The sequence below is a fragment of the Podarcis raffonei genome, chromosome Z (assembly GCF_027172205.1).
Source record: "Podarcis raffonei isolate rPodRaf1 chromosome Z, rPodRaf1.pri, whole genome shotgun sequence".
NCBI lineage: Eukaryota > Metazoa > Chordata > Lepidosauria > Squamata > Lacertidae > Podarcis > Podarcis raffonei.
Genome location: NC_070621.1, coordinates 47,529,956 through 47,553,613, shown reverse-complemented (window position 1 = coordinate 47,553,613; position 23,658 = coordinate 47,529,956). Strand labels below are relative to the sequence as shown.

General features: G+C 48.0%; 1 protein-coding gene across 2 annotated transcripts; it reads right to left on the bottom strand.

Moving 5' to 3' along the window:
* Positions 1–251: 251 nt before the first annotated feature.
* On the bottom strand, positions 252–23,583 carry CZHXorf65 (chromosome Z CXorf65 homolog). 2 transcript variants are annotated; one of them, XM_053374161.1, is made up of 6 exons: positions 23,494–23,583; positions 22,829–22,915; positions 15,951–16,085; positions 12,950–13,018; positions 2,067–2,194; positions 252–447 (listed from the first exon to the last, which is right to left on the bottom strand). In XM_053374161.1, the coding sequence occupies exons 1-6, from the start codon at positions 23,516–23,518 to the stop codon at positions 322–324; spliced, it is 570 nt and encodes a 189-aa protein (XP_053230136.1). In that variant the 5' UTR covers positions 23,519–23,583; the 3' UTR covers positions 252–321. The 2 variants fall into 2 exon arrangements, with proteins under 2 accessions (XP_053230136.1, XP_053230137.1); XM_053374162.1 differs by lacking the exon at positions 12,950–13,018.
* Between the last annotated feature and the right edge of the window lie 75 nt (positions 23,584–23,658).

Sequence of the window (23,658 nt, the reverse complement as noted above, 5' to 3'; positions counted from 1 at the left end):
AGTTTCTTCCCACCGTGTTCTGGCAGATCCACTTTCTGCTGCAGCTTCGCTTTGGAGCCTCCAATCAGAAGGCTCCCTGGTGACATCAGCCTTTTTTTAAAAAAAAACCACACATAAGAGGGCTCCGTCTCTGAATGCAAAACGGGTTCAACAGACAATGCAGCTGCAATCCATGCTTTGCTTCAAAGGGCAGTTCCCCATTCCGCCCAGCACTCCAGCAGCACCCCCAAAGAGAAGGAGCCAGGGGTGACTCAGGTCCAAAGGTGCCTTTATTCACAGTGATGGCGGGCTGCAGCTCCCTCTGGGCATCACCTTCGGTACTCAGCGATGTTTATCCTTCTTGCCTATCTCCCACCTGGCTTTGGCTGCTGTGGTCGTCTTACGAGGCTGGCCCTCATCATCTAGGCCGCCAGATGAACTGGTCCCAGACTTCCCACTGGCTTTCCCCTGGGCATAGGAGACAAACACAGATCAACAGAGTTTAGGGTGCAGCAGCAGTGGCCCTTGAAGGAGGCGGAGGTGGCAAGAACCCAACATCCATCCATCCATAGCTCAACTTTATATCCAGGGAGCTCAAGGTGGTTTACGTGGTTCCCCCTTCCTCGTTTAATCTCCACAACAACAACCCAAGGTCACCCAGTCAGCTTCATGTGGTCAAGTGGGAATTTGAACCCTGGTCTCCCAGGTCCTAATCTGACACGCTGACCACTATGCCACCACTGGCTCTCAGGTGAAAGCAGGGGTGTGCCCACAACACCCCAGTGCTCCAAACAAGTATCTCTCTTTCCCCCACCATTCTCTCTGCTGTTGCACATGGCTGAAGACTCCCCTTCCCTTGGCTGTTGGTTGCATTCATCTACTCTCCAACAGCCCTGCCCTCCTCCACTGATTTAAAAGTCAAGAAGGCAATTCTTCACTCAGTTAAAGAGAAATCAGGGGGGAAAGTTTTGGGTCCAAAGTTCAAAAGTTAAGAACCAATGTGGCATAATGGTTAGAGTGTCAGGCTAAAACCTGGGAAAGGAGGGTTCAAATCCCAAAACCACGCAGCTCACTGGGGGACCTTTGGCTAGCACCCATCTCTTAGCCTAACCTGTTAACAGACCTTGCAGCTTGGGTGAACTGAGTTGAAAAAAATCACACAGTTTCTGGAGTACAAAGGCTTTATTCATGCTGCAACTATTTACTAGATGTGTGTAGATGAGAGAGAGAAAATAACAGACATATTGTCTCAACAAGTTGGGAGAGAACAGCAAACAAAACACAGCTCATCATTTAGGGGTGGGGTTAACTTAGACAAAGCAAAGACTACACATAAGTGCTGGCCACATTGCTAAACAAACTGTGTCGTCTTGTGGTTTAAAGTAACACATCCATTAACTGCAAACGCAAGAGAAGGAAATGCATTTCTTTTCTCCAGCATGGCCTACCTCACAGGATTTTTGGGAAGATGAAATGGGGAGAATCATGTGCAACACCTTGAGCTCACTGGAGGAAAAGGTGGGATATAAATGTAACAAATAAATAAAAAATACCAGAGTGATTTGAAGTGACAAACTATACCTGGGACCTTAATATATATGCACATGTGCTACTGTTAAAGACACGTTTTAGTCAACCCCACCCTGCCCAGAATTTTTTTTTATTAAAAACAACAACAACCCCTGGAAAGAAAGGCAATTCCCTGAGGCAGGAGGAGACTAGCTCCCTCTGGCAAGATCACAAAGGCTACAAGGTGCTGAAGATGGAAAGAGATAGGATGCTAAACCAGAGGTGAGAAAACTAAGGGCACCAGGCCTCTCTGTCAAGCCCGCAGAATTCTCCCCTAGCACTGCACCCCTGCCCAGCCACACCCTCTTTCTCCCCAGGCCACGCCTCTCACCAGCCCTGCTTCACACCCTCCCTGGGTGTTTTTACCTGGCTCAAACAAGCCCTTTTGCTTGCCTAGATGGAGTCTAGACAAGAGAGGGGTATGTGCATGGCAAGTCCTGGAGTTGCGTCAGACAAGCTATACAGGGCCAAAATTAACTGGATCTGCCCCCCCCCCCAGGTAAAAATGAGTGCCTCACCACCATCTGATTTGCTACTGCCATGCACGACAGGAGTGATTCCATGGTTGGGGGCTTCTTGCCATCTGTGCTCTTGAGAATCTTGAGGCGGCTTTTCTCAAGGATGTCACACTGGTTACGCAAGGAGTCTGAAGGGCAAGCAGAGATGCTCAGTGGGAAGAGGACCTTCTGCTGCAGCCTTGAAAAGCCCAGCTGGCTGCACCATCAACCCAAACGCAGCTTTATGGCCTGTCACAGTGCATGCAGCAATTACAATTTCCAAAACATTTTTTTTTAAAAAAATCAGACTTGTTCTCTGCTTCACAACCACCCTGATGAGGCTGGGCCACATCCACTCCATACATTTTTAGCAGTGCCCACCAAATAATCCTGGGAACTGTAGTTCACCACTCAGAACTATAATTCCCAGCACCCTTAACAAACTAGAGTTCCCAGGTTTCTTTGGGGGGAAGTTGTGTGCTTTCAAGGTACGATGTGGATGTGACCATCCTGATTGGTGCCATTTTACAGAAGTGGGGGCTGAGGCTGTGGGAGAGACAGTGACTGGCTGAGCTTAAATGGCAACCCCTGCTCTGAGTGAGCAACTGGAGAGGCGGAACAGTGTGGAAAAGTAGTTCAGGGTCAGCTTAAGACCAACCTGGTGTTCACTGGAAAATCATAGCATTCTTCTCAGTTGGGAGGGACCCTGGAGGACATCAAGTCCAACCTCTACCCCAGCTCAGTGTTGGAAGATTACAACTACGGTATCCCTGACAGATGCTCAGAAGCCTCCAGGGAAGGAGAATCACCACCTTCCAAGGCATGCTGTCCTGTTGTTGAGCAGCTCTGATCGTTCTGAAGTTTCTCTTGCTGTCCAGCCTTGTTGGGTGCAAAGCAATGATGCTTGCAGTAAGTTAGAGAGGTGGGATAGAGGCTCGGACCCTCACTGATTCCTTCTGCTGATCGTTTTCTCTCTCTCAGCTTAACTTCCTTTCTGCTGCTGCTTCAGTTAGTGTTAGTGTTGGACCTTCCTTTTAGCTGACCTCATGATTCCATGACAGCCACATGGGAGCTTGTACTCAGAATGGATTTGTTTACTAGGAGTAATAAACCCTATGTTTCATTATTATTTCAACCAGCACTCTTACCCATCAAATTATTTCTGCACCCCACAGAGATAGATGATAGACAGACAGATGATATAGATATAGATATAGATATCTCCAGACCATTCCGAGCAACAGAGAACAAGCCTACTCCATGACTGGATCAGGCCAATGGCCCATCTAATCCAGCATCCTATTCTCACAGTGGCTAACCAGATACTTGTGGGAAACCATGGAGCAGGATCTGAGCAGAGAGCAACTCTCCCCTCCTGTGGTTTTCAGCAACTGCTATTCAGAAGCATTGCTGCCTCCAGCTGTGGAGGCAGAGCACAGCCATTAAGGAGAGTAGCCTTTCAAAGCCCTTTCCACCATTAATTTGTCTAATCCTCTTTGAAAACCCTCCAAATTGCTGGCCACCACTACCTCCTGGGGAAGTGAGTTCCACTATGTGGTGAGTGAATAAGTACTTTATGTTATATCAGGGAAGGTCCTAGAACAGATAATTCAACAGTCAGTCTGTGAGCACTTAGAAAAGAATGCTGTGATTACTAACTTCTCAAAAGCAAGTTAAGCCAGACAAATTTCATTTATTTATTTCTTTTTGATGCAGTTACAAACTATGTGGATCAGGGGAATGCTGAAGATGTAGTGTATATTGATTTCAGGAAGGCTTTTGACAAAGTCCCCCATGATATTTTTGCAGAGAAGCTGATAAAATGTGGGCTAGATGTGGTAGATTTGTAGCTGCTAGGTGGTTCTGTAACTGGTTGACTGACTGAACCCAAAGAGTGCTCGGTAATGGTTCCTTGTCATCCTGGAAAAAAGTGACAATTGGGGTGCCACACAGTACTGTCCTGAGCCTGTTGTTGCTCAACATCTTTATAAATGACTTGGACAAAGGAATTGAGGGTCAGCTTAAGACCAACCTCAACAAATTTGCAGATGACACCAAACTGAGAGGGGTGCTCAGAAAATGCTGCAGAAAAAAGGATTCAACGTGGCCGTAACAGATTGGAGAACTGGATCCAAACTAAAAAAATGAATTTCAGTAGAAACAAATCTAAGGTTCTGCACTTGGGCAGGAATAGGCAGCTGCACAAAGATAAGACAGGGAAACCTGACTTATCAGTAGAACGTGTGAAAAGGATCTAGGGGACTTAGTGGACCACAAGCTTAACATGAGCAAAAAAAAAAAGCTGATGGTATTCTAGTCTGCCTATATTCAACAGAAGTATAGTGTTCCAATCGAGGGAAGTAATAGTCTCGGTCTATTCTGCCATGGTCAGAACACACCTGGAGTCCTGTGTCCAGTTTTGTGCACCACAATTTAAGAAGGACATTGAGAAGCTGGAACGTGTGCAGAGGAGGATGACTAAGATTATCAAGGGTCTGGAAACCAATCCTTATGCAGGATGGTTGAGGGAGCTGGGTATTAGCCTGGAAAAGAGGAAACTGAGAGGAGATATGATAGCTATCCTCAGATATCTCAAGGGCTATTTCCTGGAAGATGGAACAAGGTTGTTTTCTTCTGCTTTGGAGGGCAGGCGTCAAACTGTGATAAAGGAGATTCTGACTAACCATTAGGAAGAACTTTCTGACAGTAAGAGCTGTTCGGCAGGGGGATGGTCTCCCTTGGGAGGTGGTGGACTCTCCTTCCTTGGAGGTTTTTAGCAGAGATTGGAGGGCCATCTGTCATGGATGCTTTAACTGAGATTCCTGCATTGCAGGGGGTTGGGCTAGATGGTGCTTGGAGTCCAATTCTATGATTCCATGATCTGCCCTAAATCTCCCAGCAATCAGCTTCACTTAGTGTCCATGAGCTCTAGTGTTTTGAGAGAAGGAGGAAAAAACTTCCTCCTATCTTCTCTCTCCATGCCTTGCATAGATTTATAAACTTCCATCCTTTCAAATATGTGATGGCAGCTATCATGTCTCCCCTTAGCCTAACATGCCCACACCCTCAAAGGACTCTGATTCCAGAGCCCTCACAGATTCCAGATCCCTCTTGGTCTCCCTCCTCTGAATGCACACTGTCAACATCCTCCTTATCTCCCTGATGCAGCCCACAGCTACCATGCACTTCTTCTGCCTATTTCCCTCTCTTTACAGAGCTGGGTAGCTCCGAATCTGCCCTAAACTCCAGCGCATGCCACATCTGGCCACAGTGTGCTGGGGATCTTTGACCCAGAGTCGTTCTTCATTTGCTGCCCCTCTGGTAGCTGGTGAAGAACCCTGGTGGTCCCTCCTAGATTTTTCTCGGTGTTAGGAGTAGCAACTCTCCAGAGTCAGAATTTGGGATTCTGTGCTGGCACTGGTAACGGCCGGCCTGGCTCTGAAAGGAAAGAGAGTATGGGAAAGTAGAAATGATGAGTAGCCTTAGGATGCTTGCTTATCTCTTGGGCCAGCCTGTCCAAGGCAAACATGAGAGTCGGCTAATTCTCATAACACCGTCCAGCTGCGGAGACTCCCCACCCCTGCCCCTTTTTTGGAGTTCATTATAAAATAAGAGATACCTCTAAAGAGCCTTGGATCGGCTGGATTGAAGATAAAAGTTGGCCTGACCTGCTAGAGATATAAAACCACCAGTCAAAAAAGGAACAAGGCTTCTGCCTATTTCCTGACTGCATGTTGGTTTATTGTCTAATCTAGGAGTCTTGGATCTCTGTTGGGGCTTGAAGGAAGGCTAGGGCAAAGCAGAGTGTTGTGAGTTTGCAGGGCAGGGTGGGGGAGGGGCGGTTAGGCTGTATGCCCAAGTCAGTTCTATTCTTGGAACCAGCAAGGACTCGATTATTGGAATAGCCAGGCTGCTTCATGGTAATGGCCTAAGTATAGGTCTTTAAGGTAACAAAGGAAGTGGCTCTGTGCCAGAGGGCAAATGGGTGAGGAGCCCTCCCTCAACTAGGTGTTAAGTTAGAAAGACAAAAGCCAGAGTGGAGAGTTGTGTGTGAGAGAGAGCTGGAAGTTAGAAGCAGGCGCAAGCCAGAGAGGGAGAGCCATGCTTGATTTCTCCTGGAATCCAAGGCTGTGATTGGGACAACAAAGACTTTCTTGGTTGTTAATGCTGTGAGCCCCTCCAGCGTAGGCTCAGGTTATGTATATGTGTGAATAAGCCATATGTCATAAAGACACCACAGTCTCCGCTGAACCTCATTCCTAGGAAACTGAACCCTGGGTATATGCCTGGAACCCATGCTTTATAGAGTTTCCTAAAAACAAGGATAGCAATAGGCTCTGTTTCAGTTGTTGACTTTAAAAATTGGGGAGGTGGTGGGAGGAGATTTTAAGAAAGGCTGTGACTGGGAGAAGCAAGACCTTATTGGGGTGTTAGTGCTGTGAGCCCCTCCAGCTTGCATAGATGTGTGAATAAGTCATATGCCATAAAGACACCACAGTCTCTGCTGTCACTTATTGCCAGCAAACCGAACCCTGGGCAATCGCCTGGAATCTCTGGAGTTTCTCACCACTCGGAGATTGGTGCTCAACAAGAGGGAAAGATCAGAGACAGGTAATTTAGGTTTGTTTTATTTTATTTTATTTTGCCTGCACTCTCCTGGCGAAGCATTCCTCAAATGGAACTACCCTTTTCTTATGCAACTAGCTTGTATTATTGGATAAAAATGTCTGCTGTGCCCATATATCAAAATCTTTTCTAAGGCTGGTATGGTTGGTGGGGGACCTGCTTTGTTCTTAATCTAGTGGTTGACAATTCTGCCTCTCAGGTTTCTGAGGGTATTGGGGAAATTGTTGGCTGGCTCACCCAGAAATTTCTAGTAAAGATAACAGTCTTCTGCTCAGACCTAAAGTAAGGGGGTAGGATTGGCCTTTGTTCTGACACCCAGTGCCTCAGTTCTATAAAAAAAAAGAAGATGCTAGGCGTCGAAGTCTGTCTAGAATATACCACCACTTGGAGATCTAAAAGCTCTGCCTTCTACCTGGGTCTGTGATTTGCAGGGACAAAAGAACAGCTACACATTGGAATAACCTGCCTATAGTGGTACCTCGGTTTAAGTACAGCTCTGCTTACGAATGATTTGATTCACAAACTCTGCAAAACTGGAAGTAGTGTCCCGAGTTGCGAACTTTACCTTGGTCTAAGAATGGGATCTGAACGGTGGAAGGGCACCGGCGGCAGGAGGCCTCATTAGGGAAAGCACGCCTCGGTTTAAGAACGGACTTCTGGAACAGATTAAGTTCGTGAAATATACTCAGAGTCGCAAAGTGATTTCATGCTCTTTATTCAGCTCATAGTGGTGAGGAGGAATGAATGAAAGTCCCCTCAAAGTATCTGCTTTATATACATTATTTACACAATGGGCTGCACATGATTGGCTAATTCCGGAATTCTACTGTAAGCCAATCAGGTTGTGGATTCACTTATATCTGGAGCATGATTGGGTGGTTCCTGCCAACCAATCATACTGCTGCATTGTTCTAGGACCAATCAGACTGCTGCATTCTGAATCCTATTGTTCTAGGACCAATCAGACTGCTGCAGTTTGGATCCTATTCAACTCAGTACATAACACCCCTCCCCTCTAAGTTCCAGTACTGCCCGGGAGGTCGCATTCATAGTCCTTGAGGTACGCCGGCAGCCTACGTGTGCGTTGCGGCCTGGGGTGTTCCCTGGTCCGGGGTTCAGTTTCTGGCTCGTGTTCCAAGGATGCTGGCTGTGATGGGGCTGTTTGGTCTGGCACAACCGGCTCGCTCAGTCGTGGTTCTGGTTCCGGTGTCCTTTCGGCCTCGCGGGTCCTCTCTGTATTTACTGATTTTGCCTCTCCTGCTGGCCCCTCCTGCTCTATGGGCCTCACTGCCCCTCTGTTCCCTTGGGACTCCTCTGCCCTTTCCTCCTCCTGGTTTTCTCCCGGGAATTGTCGCCGTATCTGGTCGCAGTGGCGGCGCCAGCATTGCCCCCCATCTGTTAGCACCTCGTACGACACAGGGCCAGTGACCCTGGAGACTGTGGCGGGTACCCATGCTGGGCCTGCCCCAAAATTCTTTGCGTACACTGGGTCCTGGGCCTCGAAGGTCCGGGGGTTCCTGCCTTCCCCCACCACTACCTCATCCTGAGCTCTATCGGGGTGAAGGCGGTCCAATCTGATTGCAAGGCGCCGACCCATTAGTAGTTCAGCGGGGCTCCGGCCAGTCATTGAGCTGGGGGTGCTGTGCTGTGCTAGGAGGAATGTGGCAAGGCGGTACTCCCAATCCCCTTGTGTCATGCGGTGAAGGGTGTCCTTGGTGGTCCGCACCATGCGTTCTGCTTGGCCATTGGTGGCAGGGTGGAATGGCGCCAAACGGATATGGCGGATGGCGTTCTGCGCTGTGAAGGTTTGGAATTCTCCTGACGTAAATGCAGTCCCGTTGTCTGAGACGAGAGTGTCCAGGAGCCCGTGGGTTGCAAACAGCCTGCGTAGTACCCGGATGGCTGCGGACGTAGAAGTGGACGGTACCAGTGCGACTTCCAGCCATTTGGTGTAGGAGTCCACCACTATGAAGAATGTTTTTCCCTGAAAGGGGCCAGTGAAGTCCACATGCAGGCATGACCATGGTGCTCGGGCGGACTCCCAGGACTGGACTGGGGCCCTTGGGGGATCTGGGCGGGATTCTTGGCAGGCCTGGCAGTGTTTGACCCAGGCCTCCATCTCTCCGTCGATCCCCGGCCACCACACATAACTCCTGGCAAGGGCCTTCATCCTTACTACCCCTGGGTGTGTCTCGTGTAGGGCTATGAGGACCCTTTTGCGGAGGGGCTGGGGAACAACGACCCTGCTTCCCCATAACAGGCACCCCTTGTGGGCTGACAGTTCATGTTTGCGGGTTGTGTAGCCGGCGAATTCTGGCCCGGGGCTGCTGCTGGGCCATCCCCTCCACACCCAGTCCAGGACCCGAGAGATGACCCTATCTTTCTTGGAATGGTGTGCCACTTCTTGTGCCTGAATGGCGCGGTCGGGAAGCAGCTCCAGGCTCATAACCTCTTGTGCAGGTGCTGGGTCGGGGCCTGTTTCCGGTAGTGGTAGCCTGATGAGGGCGTCCGCATGGCCCATCACCTTCCCTGGGCGGTGAATCAGTGCATACTGGTAGCTGGCAAGGAAAATTGACCACCTGAGGACGCGAGGAGACAGCACTTGGGGGGTCTGCTTTTCGGGGGCAAACAAGCCAAGCAACGGCTTGTGGTCAGTCACCACGGTGAAGGGCCGCCCATACAAGAAATCATGGAATTTTTTTACTCCCTTCACGATTGCCAGCCCCTCCTTGTCTATTTGCGAGTAGTTCCACTCGGTTGCGTTGAGTGTCTGGGAAAAGTATGCTACCGGTACCTCTCTTCCATCCGGAAGTTGGTGTCTCAGGACAGCGCCAATGCCATAGGGCGAGGCGTCGCATGCTAGCACCACTGGCAGCCTCTCGTCGAAATGTGCCAAGACCGAGTTTGAGACAAGCAAGTCCTTGACTGCCTGGAATGCAGCCTCCTGGCGCTGGTCCCACACCCAAGGGGCCCGCTTGTCCAGGAGTCTATGTAGGGGCTCCGCTACCGCCGCCTTGTGGGGAAGGAATGGTAAAAGTACAATAGTCCCAAGAAGGCCTGAAGTTCAGTCTTGCTCTTGGGTGCTGGGGCATCACAAATGGCCCGTACCTTGTCCCCAGTCGGGTGGACCCCTTCTGCGTCCACCATAAATCCCAGAAGTCCACCTGAGGCACTCCTAGTAGACATTTTTCCTGCGGGGTCAAGCTGTAGAACAATGGGGGGGCGTATACTGTCCCAATTTCCCATCGAAAACCCCTAGAAATTCCTTGCATATGGCGTCCACATCCACTTGTAAGCTAGTGTGGTTCACCCCAGTGACGGCTAGCCCCAGTGGTCCAAACCATGCCAATCCCAGTAAGCTAATGTAGGGGCCCTTGACCACAAGCAAGTCCAGTTGCCGCGTCCGCCCTCGGTATTGCACCCTGAAGGTCCCCACCCCCATTGTGGGGACCTTACGTTTCTGGAAATCCCGGAGGGTGAATGGGGCCGGCCTGAGTTTGGGACCCCCAGTAGGACACAGTTTCCTTAAGGTCCATGCCGAGATTATGGATAGAGTTCAATCCGTGTCAAGCTCCATGCGGCATGGGGCTCCCTCTATCTGTACCTCTACATAAATTTTCTCTACGTTGGGGTGGGGCAACTGGTATACCTGGAAGTCCGTGAGCTCCGTCGAGTTGCCTTGGTGCGTTGGGCCCCGGGACCTGGGGCTCTTGGATTGGTCATCTGATGCCTGGCGTCGGGTGGGCCGAGCTCGACACACCCTAGCGATGTGTCCTGATTTTCTGCACTGCCTGCACTCTGTGTTGCGGAAACGGCAGGTCCTCCTCTCGTGACTTTCCCCGCAGCTTGCGCAGTTCCCTCCTTCTCGTCGAGGCAGCTGTGGTATGTGGGCTGCTTGAGTGCGCTGCTGTACTCGGTGCACCTCCTCCCTGTCAGATCCTGGGTCGTCGGTGAGGTCTTCGTGGTGGACCCTCGGTTGGGATGGCAGGCTCAGCCGTGCCTCTTGCGTCGACCTCTTGGCAGCTTCCGTTGCCAGTGCCTCCTCCAGAGCGACCTGGAACGTTAGGTCCTTCTTAGCGTAGAGGCGCCGTTGCAGCTTCTCATCCTTCAGGCCACCGACGAGGCGGTCACGAAGCATGTTCTCCAGCTCTGAGAAGTTGCAGAACCGGGCGGCTTGGCGGAGAGAGGTCACAAACCCAGTTATGGTTTCCGCAGGGGCTTGCCGCTTTGCGTAGAAGGTATTTCGACGAGCTACCACTGAGGGCTGCGGCGAAAAGTGCCCCTTCAGCTGTTCCATTATTGTTTTGTATGGAACAGTAGCAACGTCTTCAGGTGCAAGGAGAGTCCGGGCGATTTCAAACGTCTCCTCTCCACAGACGCTGAAGAATATCGCCCTCTTCTTGGCGTCTTCTTCATTGGTGACCCCTTTGGCTTCTAGGAGGAAGGTGAAACGGGAGGCGTACGCTTCCCAGTCTCCAGATGCTGGGTTGAACGGCGAGAAGCTGCTGTCGGTTGCCATTCTGAGTTCCTTGTGTCCTGGAGCTGAAGCCTGGATACACGGTGCGAGGCAGCGGTGCGGCAGGTGGCAGTGCTGCGGTGCTGTGTGTGGCAGTCAGCTCAGCGGGATCCCATCCTCGTCGCCAGTGAAATATACTCAGAGTCGCAAAGTGACTTCATGCTCTTTATTCAGCTCATAGTGGTGAGGAGGAATGAATGAAAGTCCCCTCAAAGTATCTGCTTTATATACATTTATTTATTATACATTATCCTGCCAACCAATCATACTGCTGCATTGTTCTAGGACCAATCAGACTGCTGCATTCTGAATCCTATTGTTCTAGGACCAATCAGACTGCTGCAATTTGGATCCTATTGTTCTAGGACCAATCAGACTGCTGCAGTTTGGATCCTATTCAACTCAGTACATAACAGTTCGTAAACTGAGGTAGCACTATACTGACATCAGGCAGCTGCCCTCACTGTATCCTTTTCAGCACCTGCTGAAAAAGAATTTATTTCAGCAAGCCTACCCAGACATGTACAACGTTGACATGTGTTATAACCTGGTTTTTTAGCTTACTAAATATTTAAATACTTCTTGTTTTTGACTTTTTCTTTTCCAGATAATTTCATTGTTTTACTTTCCTTTCTTGCAAACTTCTTTGAGGTTTCCTTTGTTTTTGGGTTTGGCAGTCAAGGAGCGCTTTATATAAATTTCATGAAACAAAACAAATAAACGTTAGAGGAGCCTGGTTGCTGGGTCAGACCAAAGGCCTATCTATTCCAACATTTTGTTATCACAGAGGCCTTGACGGGAAAGCCTGAAAGCAGGAGGCAAGTTCAACAGCAAGTTCCTCCTATTTCTCAGGTGCGCTGACTCAGGAAAGCGCTGGGTGAGCTGATGTTACGTGACACCACAACGTCCTGCATGACACCCGGATGTCAGACGTGATGCCCAGAGGTGATGCCACCCAGGCATCGCTCAGCTTCCATGGCTGACATTTCCTGTACCTCCTGCCACCACCATGGCCAGGGGGTGCTTCCCCTCCACAGCAGCCACAGGAGGAGGAGCTGCAGTGTTGCTGACTTGCATGACAGCATCACCTCTGGCTGTCATGTACGGCATTGTGATATCATGCACGATGTTTGAACGAATACTGAGGGGGCTCAGCCCCCTGCTAACAAATATGGGGGGGTCAAAGGGGTTCAGCCCCTAGGAGTCAGCACCCCTGCTACTTGTGATCCTTGGCAACTGGAATCCAGTGGAACACTGCCTCCAGCACTGTAGAAAATGCATGGCTGGAAGCCGCTGATAGCTTTAACCTCCACAGACTTGTTTGAAACCCTTTAAAAGTCATCCATGTTGGCAGCCAGCAGTATATCCTACAGTACAGAGTCCCATAGTTCAGTTCTGCTCTGTTTCCTTTTGTATGTCCTGAATCTCCCACCATTTGGCTTCATTGCATAACCCCGCTGAGTTTTAATATGAGAGAGCAAGGCTTCCCCCCATCTGATGTGGGTTCCAGCACATCCCAGGTGGGCGCCATTGCCATTCTAAGAGAGCAAGGAAGGAGGCGTTCATGGTGATTTCCAGCACCTCTCTTTCACTGTGAGAGAGGGTGAGAAAAACTTCTTTCTAGCCCCTTTCTCCTATATGGTGTTGCTCACAGGGGAAGGAAATGTAAAAGGGGCTACTTTTACTTGCCCTGACTTTGTAGGTTTCAGAGTTGCGCTTTGATACACTGAGAATAGAAGTTTTAAGTCCTGCAAGTTCCTACCCAATAATTCTACTGGAGGGTGCTTGTACATAGGGTGAAAGGCCCGGTAGCTGTTTTCTTGTTTCGACCCTGCAAAGAGAGAACCCTGTGTTACTCGCTTTGACGCTTTGCAATGCATTTGCAACATGGAACTTGGGCTGAGTGCTCTGCATTCCTAGATACAAGTCGGGAGAATGCTCACAGCTGATTTCTACCAGCCTGCAGCTAATTGCCATTTGCCTTTTATTTATTTTATATTTATTTATTGCATTTATATCCTGCCTTCTTCTCCCAGGAGCTCAAGGGAGCATACATAGAATCATAGAACTGTAAAGTTGGAAGGGACCCTCCCAAGGGCCATCTAGTCCAACATCCTTCAATGCAGGAATCACAACTAAAGTTCCCGGAAACAACTTCCCCAGGCAGGCGCCATGAAGGTTCTGTCCCTAAGGGAGAACTGCCTGAACACACAAGGAAAGAGTTCAAAGGAGGATGGTCAAAATCAGCTCTTGAGTCTGCACTGCACCCTTCTGCAGGGCAATAAGAAGGAAAGAGCCATATACCCTTTATGCCAGAGGGAGGCAGGAATCCACAGCCACAAAGACCCGAGAGGGGAGTTCATGTGTTCTGTTCTGTGAAGAGGACTGTACCTGCAGGCCAGTGGAAGCGACACAGCTGGCATTAGTAAGGAAGGGCTACATGGTTAGAGCCGCAGCTGTTTACTGCGAAAGCTCTCGGCTGCACAAACGCCCTGACCTCCCCCACACAATGGACCAACTAGCCTTGAGTGGGTGGGAGGCAGGCAGGCACAGTCCTGCTTCCCTCTTATGAGCATTCTTTAATGTTTTCAATTAGATTAGGAGAAGACGATAAACAGGAGGAGCAGGTGCGCAATGAAAGAAAAGAGAGGGAGATTCCACCCCAACCCAAGCCATATTTTGGTGCCAAGAGTAGCTGCATTCCCTAACCTGCCCCCTGGACAACCTGCAGATTGTGCCAATTAAACACACACATTTCTTTTGCACCATGAGTTCTCAGTTGGCTCACCCTCAAGACTAGCATGATACTGAAGAATAAAAGTCTCCCTACTAGCATCCAGAACTCTGTTTCAGCCACCCCTCTAGCTTCTGAGATTTCGTCACCATCCAAATATTTCGGAGTGTATCTTTTGCTTTTACAGGGGCTAGGAATTTGTTCCTTAATGGAAGCCAAGGTTCACAGAAAGCCAAATCCTGCACTCAGGACCCTGTCCTGTGCTCTTTTTTTGCTCTGCACATCCAGAATTGTGGCAGATGCAGCCCTGGCTCCAGCTGGAGGGAGATTTCTCTGTGGTCTCTGAAAGATTAGAAAAGCCAGTTCCACAAAGCGTTGCCATGAAGCATCCGCAGTTATAAAGAAAGGGGAAGCCACTGCCTTACATTACAATAACCCTGTTAGGCAGGTGAGGTTGAGAGGCAGAGACTGTGTGGCCAAGTGGGAGTTTGAACCTCCTGCCCCTACTGGCTCTCTTTCCCAAGAGGTAAGATCTCAGAAACCTGGGTACAAGGCAGCCTTCGCCAATCTGTCTGGCAAGTCTAGATGCTTTGGACTGCCTTTTCCCTTAAGAATTGTAGTCCACAAGTTTCTGGAAGACACCAGGTACAACAGGTATGGAATACCTGGCAAGAGTCCATGGGGTGGGGAGGGTGGGGAGATCCCATAGTTCTGTATAAGAGCACCTGCCAAGCATGCAGGACAAAGGAAGTTGCATCATACCAGATTGGTCCATCTAGCTCAGGATTGTCTACTCTGACTGGCAGCAGCTCTCCAGGGTTTCGGACAGGTAGTCTCTCTCAGCCCTGGAGTTGCTATTGGGGTTTGAACCTGGGACCTTCTGCATGCAAAGAATGACAGAGTCCCCTGGGGTTCCGAGTTCAGTTCCTGGTATTGCTAATTAAATGGCAGGTAAAGGGTCATGGGGAAAGCTTTGCCACCGCTGGTCAGAGCAGATAATCCTAACAGTATAGCTCAATATAATATATTGCATAAGTCAAGAAGCAGCTTTCTGATCAGAGGTGGGGAAGTGGCACCGTGAACGAAACACAAGAAATGGCTGTTGCTCTTTTGCATATGCCAGCTAAGGCACTCACACACATACCTTAAAATTCCCCATTTCGTGCTACACAAAACAATCCATAAAATCAAAAATATACTGTGGCAAATGACCCTAATAATAATAATAATAATAATAATAATAATAATAAACACAGCCAGTGAGAAAATAAAGCTGAATTGTCAGCAGATCAGCAGGCAGAGTCAAGGTGCTAATAAAACCTCCCTTACCTAGGGTCCTCCGAGAGGTTTGGGACTACAGCCCATGCTGACTGAGACTGATGGGATTTGCAGTCTGAAATATCTGAAGATATCTGAAGAAACTGCCTTTATACTCAGATCCATTGGTCCATAAAGTTCAGTAATGTCTAAATTGACTGGTAGAGGTTCTCCAGGGTTTGGGGCTGCCTATATTCCCTACCTAGAGATGAACCTGGGACCTTCTGCATGTAAAGGAGATGCACTGCCACTGAGTCACAGCTCCTCCTCAGAAGTTTGGTGGGTTTCAGACTGGGGGGGGGGCATTTCCAGCACTGCCTGTAGATGCTGGGGATTGAACCTGGGACCTTCTGCATGCTAAGCAGATGCCCTGCCACTTCCTTATGTTGGAGAAGGATGAGTTAGCACAACGCAAGAAAACATAGCAAGATCCACAGAGGAAATGTCAGGTTGCATTTTTAAGTTTCTAGACCTTATGACTGCATGGGGCAAGAAAAAGCAACAGCAATTTAAGAGGCAGCTCTCTGGGTTTGCTTTGAAACAGCTCTGCCAGCTGTGCTATCAGTGGGAAGCCTGTGTATGTCTGACCCCACACCCTTGAGAAAGGGAATATTTGGAGCCAAGGAAGCAATGACTTTCAGGAAGCTGTGTCTACACCTGTAGAACTAGCTGTGCAGGTGGGGGAGGGGGGCTTCCTAGTCCTTGGATGTACCTGGGGCGCCCCGCTCCACCTTACATATGTAGTAGGTCACACGGGGAGTGAGGAACTTGCTGGCACTGTCTTCTGGAAACTTGACTAGGAATAGGAGCTTCAGGGTCCCATTTTCTTCACACAAGTCGATGGGATCTAAAAAGGGAACAGAGAGATATGGGGGGCAGTGGAGTGGGTGGGTTCACCTCCTTTCCTCTGTGTAAGCAGGGACTTTGCCTCTTTGTCAAGGAGCATTCACAGCATTCAAAGTTGGTCTTAACTCTTTATTAGCAAAAACACGACCATCACAGACTTGGCTGTCAGGCCTAAGGAGCACAGTAGCTCATCCCTGGTAGGTCTTACCCCATAAAAATCAGTTGCTGAGACAGAAAGTCACTACCTCCCCACAGCCATCTAAGTCCCTTCCTCACCAGGGCTTTCCCCAAACAATTAGAGACTACACCTGTGTGGAGCCTGCTGCTGCTCTGCCCATTTCAGCCCTCTTCTGGGGCTAGGAGACAGGAGGAGATGGGGGCTTGTTGCAGCAGGAGGGGGGACATCTGTGACTCTTCATAAGCCTGATTTATCTCTGCCTCATGGCCTCTCTCAGAGCTTGCAGGGCAGCAGCTGAAGAAGGAACAAAAAGGGTTTTCTTGTGTGTGTTTCTTGTGGCTGATTAGCTGCTCTCCCTGTGCAAAGGTCAGAGGGGGCAGGGTTTCTGTTGAGGCAGGTGATTAGCTGTGGGAGGAGCTTATCAGAGCTTGCAGGGCAGCGGCGCGCGCAGTTTGATCCATCTTTTAGATTTAGGGGAGCTAGTCTCGAACGTTTGTTGGGGGAGACCTAGGTTTTTTTGGGGGGGATTTATTTGTCCTGTCTTCACGCTTTTTATGATGGAGGACCGCTATAGTCACCCCCAACGACACGTTCTCAAGATGGAGGGTGAGGGAACAGCTGCAGTCGCCTGCGGTTCCTGCACAATGTTTGCCATCTTGCCAAAGGTTGCAGGCAGCTTTACCTGCAGCAATTGCATGTTGATTGCCCTCTTAAAAGACAAAGTCCAGCAACTGGAGGAACATGTAGCTACGCTCCAAAGAATTAGAGAGCTGGAGCTCTTCTTGGAAGCAACAGAGCACACCGTCTCCACCAAGGAGGAGACAGGGGACTCCCCTGAGAAGGAGGCTAGTTCACCAACACAGGAGCCAGATATATGGAGAAACGTGACTCAAAGAAGTAGGAGGCCCAGGGTTCGCTCTGATTGTTTAGAAATACACAATCGCTTTGAGGTCCTCTCCCCTAGCATTGAAGTCGAAGAGCAGACTCCATTTGAGGATCTCTCCCTCATTACAGTCTATCAGGTATATGAAGACGAGCAGCAAAGTCAGTCCTCAGGGAATGTGCAGGCGACCTTGGAACGGACAGCTCACGGAAGAACCCCGACCAAACCTAAGAGGAGACGTGTAGTGGTGATAGGGGATTCCCTACTGAGGGGAACAGAAGCAGTGATCTGTGGGCCTGACAAGATGTCTCGGGAAGTGTGCTGTCTCCCCGGGGCTAAGATCCAAGATGTAACTGAACGACTGCAAGGAATCATAAAACCCGCTGACAAATACCCCTTCCTCTTGGTTCATGTGGGAACCAATGACACTGCAAGCAATAGCCTCCAGAAGATCAAAAGAGACTACGAGGCTCTGGGCAGGAAATTGAAGCAATTAAATGCACAAATTGTCATCTCATCTGTCCTCCCAGTTGAACGACGTGGCCCAGGGAGAGAGGGAAAAATAGTGGAAGTGAACAACTGGCTTCGCAAATGGTGTAAACAGGAACAGTTTGGATTCTTAGATCACGGACTGCAGTTTCTTGAAGATGGACTTCTGGCAAGCGATGGGCTGCACCTCACAATGGTTGGGAGGAATGTTTTTGCAAAAAATCTCAGAAACCTCATCAGGAGGGCTTTAAACTGACTAATGTGGGGGAGGGAGACAGTGCTCCTGAAGGTAGGAGTCTATCAATTGATGAAGATGATCATCCAAATGTCATAGACCAAATGGAGCAAACAGCACGCAGACCTAGTGGTGGGAGGAAAAAATCCTTAAATAAGAGACTCGGGGGAATGATTAATGGACTTCAATGTCTGTACACTGATGCGCAAAGCATGGGAAATAAACAAGATGAGCTTGAGCTCTTGGTACAGCAAACTAAATATGACATAATAGGCATCACTGAAACCTGGTGGGATAAGTCCCACGATTGGAATGTAATAATGGAGGGATACAATCTATTTCAGAGAAACAGACCAGACAAGAAAGGAGGAGGAGTGGCGTTATATGTCAGGGATGTGTATACCTGTGAAGAGATCCAAGATTTAGAACCTCAAAGCCAAAGTGAGAGCATTTGGGTCAAAATTAAGGGAGAGAAGAATAACAGTGACCTCATTGTGGGAGTTTACTATAGATCCCCAAGCCAAACGGAGGACATAGATGATGCCTTCCTGGAACAGATGGCCAAGCATGCAAAAGGAAGGGAGATAGTAGTAATGGGGGACTTCAATTACCCGGATATTTGTTGGATGTCAAACTCAGCCAAGAGCATAAGGTCAAACAGATTCCTCACTGGCCTTGCAGACAACTTCATTGTCCAGAAAGTGGGAGAAGCAACAAGAGGAACAGCCATTTTAGATCTGGTCCTAAACAATGTTGATGACCTGGTTAGTGGGGTAGAAGTGGAAGGATCATTAGGCACGAGTGATCATGCTCTTCTGAAGCTTACTATACAGCGGAAAGGAGCAGCCAAGCATACTAGGACTCAATTTCTTGACTTTAAGAAAGCCAACTTCATAAAACTTAGGGAAGTGCTGGGTGAGATCCCATGGACAGTAATACTAAAAGGAGAGGGAGTTCATGATGGCTGGGAGTTTGTTAAGAGGGAGATAGTAAAAGCACAACTTCAGGCAATACCAATGAGATGGAAACATGGAAGGTGCCTAAAGAAGCCAGGGTGGCTATCTAAAGTACTTTTAACTGAGTTAAGATTAAAAAAGGATGTGTACAAAAAAAGGAAAAGGGGGGAAACCACCAAAGAGGAATTCAAATAAATAGCCAGCACATGTAGACACAAAGTCAGAAAAGCTAAAGCACAGAATGAACTCAGGCTTGCTAGAGAGGTTAAAAGCAACAAAAAAGGCTTTTATGGGTATGTTCGTAGCAAAAGGAAGAACAAAGAAACAGTGGGGTCACTCAGAGGAGAAGATGGTGAAATGCAAACAGGGGACACAGAAAGGGCTGAACTCCTCAACGCCTTCTTTGCCTCAGTCTTCTCCGATAAAGAAAACATGATGATGAAGAATTTGGAGCAAATGATTCAGCAGAAGAAACACAGCCCAGAATAACTAAGGAGATAGTACAAGAATACTTGGCTAGTCTAGATGTATTCAAGTCTCCAGGGCCAGATGAACTGCATCCAAGAGTATTAAAAGAACTGGCAGATGTGATCTCAGAACCACTGGCAGTCATCTTTGAGAATTCCTGGAGAACAGGCGAAGTCCCGGCAGACTGGAGGAGGGCAAATGTTGTCCCTATTTTCAAAAAGGGGAAAAGAGAGGACCCAAATAATTACCGCCCAGTCAGTCTGACATCAATACCAGGGAAGATTCTGGAGCAGATCATTAAGCAAACAGTCTGTGAGCACCTAGAAAGGAATGCTGTGATCACCAATAGTCAGCATGGATTTCTGAAAAATAAGTCATGTCAGAGTAACCTGATCTCGTTTTTTGACAGAATTACAAGCCTGGTAGATGAAGGGAACGCAGTGGATGTAGCCTACCTTGATTTCAGCAAGGCATTTGACAAGGTGCCCCATGATATTCTTGTAAAGAAGCTGGTAAAATGCGGTCTTGACTATGCTACCACTCAGTGGATTTGTAACTGGCTGACTGACCGAACCCAAAGGGTGCTCATCAATGGTTCCTCTTTATCCTGGAGAAGAGTGACTAGTCGGGTGCCACAGGGTTCTGTCTTGGGCCCGGTCTTATTCAACATCTTTATCAACGACTTGGATGATGGACTCAAGGGCATCCTGATCAAATTTGCAGATGACACCAAACTGGGAGGGGTGGCTAACACCCCAGAGGACAGGATCACACTTCAAAACGACCTTGACAGATTAGAGAACTGGGCCAAAACAAACAAGATGAATTTTAACAGGGAGAAATGTAAAGTATTGCACTTGGGCAAAAAAAAATGAGAGGCACAAATACAAGATGGGTGACACCTGGCTTGAGAGCAGTACATGTGAAAAGGATCTAGGAGTCTTGGTTGACCACAAACTTGACATGAGCCAACAGTGTGACGCGGCAGCTAAAAAAGCCAATGCAATTCTGGGCTGCATCAATAGGAGTATAGCATCTAGATCAAGGGAAGTAATAGTGCCACTGTATTCTGCTCTGGTCAGACCTCACCTGGAGTACTGTGTCCAGTTCTGGGCACCACAGTTCAAGAAGGACACTGACAAACTGGAACGTGTCCAGAGGAGGGCAACCAAAATGGTCAAAGGCCTGGAAACGATGCCTTATGAGGAACGGCTACGGGAGCCGGGCATGTTTAGCCTGGAGAAGAGGAGGTTAAGGGGTGATACGATAGCCATGTTCAAATATATAAAAGGATGTCACATAGAGGAGGGAGAAAAGTTGTTCTCTGCTGCTCCAGAGAAGCGGACACGGAGCAATGGATCCAAACTACAAGAAAGAAGATTCCACCTAAACATTAGGAAGAACTTCCTGACAGTAAGAGCTGTTCGACAGTGGAATTTGCTGCCAAGGAGTGTGGTGGAGTCTCCTTCTTTGGAGGTCTTTAAGCAGAGGCTTGACAACCATATGTCAGGAGTGCTCTGATGGTATTTCCTGCTTGGCAGGGGGTTGGACTCGATGGCCCTTGTGGTCTCTTCCAACTCTATGATTCTATGATTCTATGATTCTCTCCTCTTCAGCCTCTGCTTCTGGTCTTCTCTCTGCCACAGACTCTCCCTGCTCACTAAACCTTCTTTCCTCTTCAGCTTCTGACAATTCCTCTTCCCAGTCTCGCCCCTCTTCTCCCTGTGTCTACTCATTGTGATCCCACCACCACTCCCTAGGGTCTGAGCCCTGTTCCCTTGGGGGTTCCCCAACTGGTTCCTCCCACCATTCTTCTGCCTCCAACAAGTCTACGACACTCTCATCCTTTGGTCAAGGGTTGTGGGTCAGCCCCAACAGAACACAACTACACCAGGAGTTGCCAGTTCTCAGTCTTGCATTATACACTCTTGAAAAAGTAATTGTGGTTATTTAATTGCCAGATTTCCCCTAGGGCCTGATCTACAAACATTTAAAGACAATAACAAAGAAAGCAACATATTTCAAATAGTCAAATTTATTCAGAATGTGGCTAAATGCAAAACAGAGTATAAGTCTTTAGTGGAAATGCAGAAGCGTGCCCAAGTCCTAAAAGGTTCAGGCAAGTAGAAAAGGATTGCAACTGGATTGGTGGTGACTAGTGTCCATTAGGACAGGGAGGGCTCAAAAGCACAGAAAACAGTAATGGCTTCCCCGACCTAAAGGATCCTGGGAACTGCAGTTTGTTAAGCGTTCTGAGAGATGTTAGGAAGTCTCTATTTCCCTCACAGAACTACAGTTCCCACATAATTTAACAATCAATATGTTTGATACAGGAAGACTATTGCTGATATTTATTAATAATAATAATCAGAGAAGCCCTTTTGGACTTTTTGCGTAAAAAGGAAAATGAATTAATCTATTTGGGTCAGAAGACTTGGAAAATATTGCCTTTTATCAGTTGGGTGCCATTCTAGAATGAATATTTTGAGTAATTTCTTGCTGACAGCAAATTAGAAATCCTTTTTATTTTTATTTTATTATTTTCTTTTCTATTATTCTATTTGGGTTTCCTTTTGGTATTATCCTTCTTTGTTTCCCTGTTTTTGATTTTATTTAGATTAGTTTCTTTTATCTTATTGTATTATGAAAAATATTTAATAGAATTTTCTTCTTCTTCTTTTTCTTCTTCTTCTTCTTCTTTTAAAAAAGACTTTAACAATCTTTATTCCCAGAGAACTCTTGAGAATTACAGCCCTGTGGGGGTTTTAGGGGTCTCCTAACAATTCTCAACACCCTGAACAAACTACAGTTCCCAGAATTCTTTAAGGGGGGGAGCCCTGGCCACTAAAGTGATACAAGTGTTTTAAACATATGGTAGGGTTGCATTTTTTTGATTGACTTGCCTAAGATCCAGGACAAAGCGCTGCTTTTCGGAAATTTCACCCACATGACTTCCTCTCCAAAAAATAATCATGGGAACTGCATTTTATTAAGGGTTCTTGGAATTATAGCTCTGTTATGATGTCTTAAAAGGCATCCAGCTGCGTAGCGAACAAACAACCTTCCAAAATATATAGTGGGTTTCATATCTAAAAACAATTAAAACAATTTATATATCCAGAATAATCCCAGGTACAATGCAGATAAAAATTGGATTAAAAAATCTCCACTTGTTGAAACAGGAAAGTTTGCCACAGGAGCTGAAAAGAAAATGGGAGTTCCAAAGTACATATTCTCAATACAGGATGGGTTAAGGACCTTCATGGGTGGCCAGTTTTCAGTCCTTAGTCAACAGAGCCCAAGGGTCTTCCTTTGAGTTTGTACTTCTGGTACATAGAAGTCACAATCAGTGTGGACACAGGATATTTTCCACATGGAGATGAGATGGCATGTCATTCCCCCCCCAACCCAGCACTACCTGTTGCAGGATCCGTAGTACAGTCAACCAAAGGGAAGCAGTCTTTGTTGCCTCCTGACCATCAACTGGGCAGGGTTTGCCGCTCCACTTTCTTTGTGCTTTGGGAACTCATCTCACCTGTCCTGTGCAGTCCCACCTTGTCGCGCAGGTAATGCATTAGGAGTAAGACTGAGCAGTTAATGTTCGCCAGGAGTTGTCGTTGGTCTGCAAGAAGAGGAGCCAAGGATGGTTTCTATGGGCAGCAGCTGAGCCCACGCACCGCAACAGGCAGGGGTTTTATATATATATATATAGCAAGAGCCTGGGAGTGGGGTGTGGACTGAGTTCCCTTACCTTTTAAAAATTAAATATATATATTTTTTTCTGGCAGAGGGGGCTGGAACAGACGTACACCCAATGCCTGAGCCAAAAACCCACCTATATCTCTAATCAATAAAGTTGTGGCCATTTCTAATCCAGATCATTGTCTGCCTGGGCAGAGGCACTGTGACTGGGCCCACAATAAACAAACAAACAGACATTGTGGTGAGTTCCCCCACCCTTTCCCCCCAGAAAAAACATCACTGGCTAGAAGAGACACTGGTCTGCTTTCCATGGGAAAGTCTCCCCCAACTCCCAGTGTTTTGTATCCAGGTGAGGCTGGGAGAGATCTCAGACTAGCACCCAGGACAGCTGCTGCCAGTTAGTGTGGTCAGTACTGAGCTAGGTGGACCAATGGCCTGGCTCAGTATAAGGCAGCTTCCTCTGTTCCTACAACCCATGTCTATTGGGTTCCCCCTTACCTCCATATTTAACGCAGATAAACATTCCCCAAATCCCCTTGGTTCAGCTGGGCAGCTCTCGACCAGCTGAACCGCCCTGGAGCCATTGTGACACCTCAGAATAACCTCATAATGAGAGCCAGTGTGGCGTAATGGTTAGAGTGTTGGACTAGGACCTGGGAGAAC

Excerpts from the sequence above, each read along its gene's own strand:
- CZHXorf65 (XM_053374161.1), bottom strand. The coding sequence starts at position 23,518 with ATGTTTATCTGCGTTAAATATGGAG. Across the intron at positions 16,086-22,828 it reads GGTGGGACTGCACAGGACAG|ATCCCATCGACTTGTGTGAA; the intron begins GTGAGATGAGTT and ends TTCCCTTTTTAG. Across the intron at positions 13,019-15,950 it reads GGTGGAGCGGGGCGCCCCAG|GGTCGAAACAAGAAAACAGC; the intron begins GTACATCCAAGG and ends CTCTCTTTGCAG.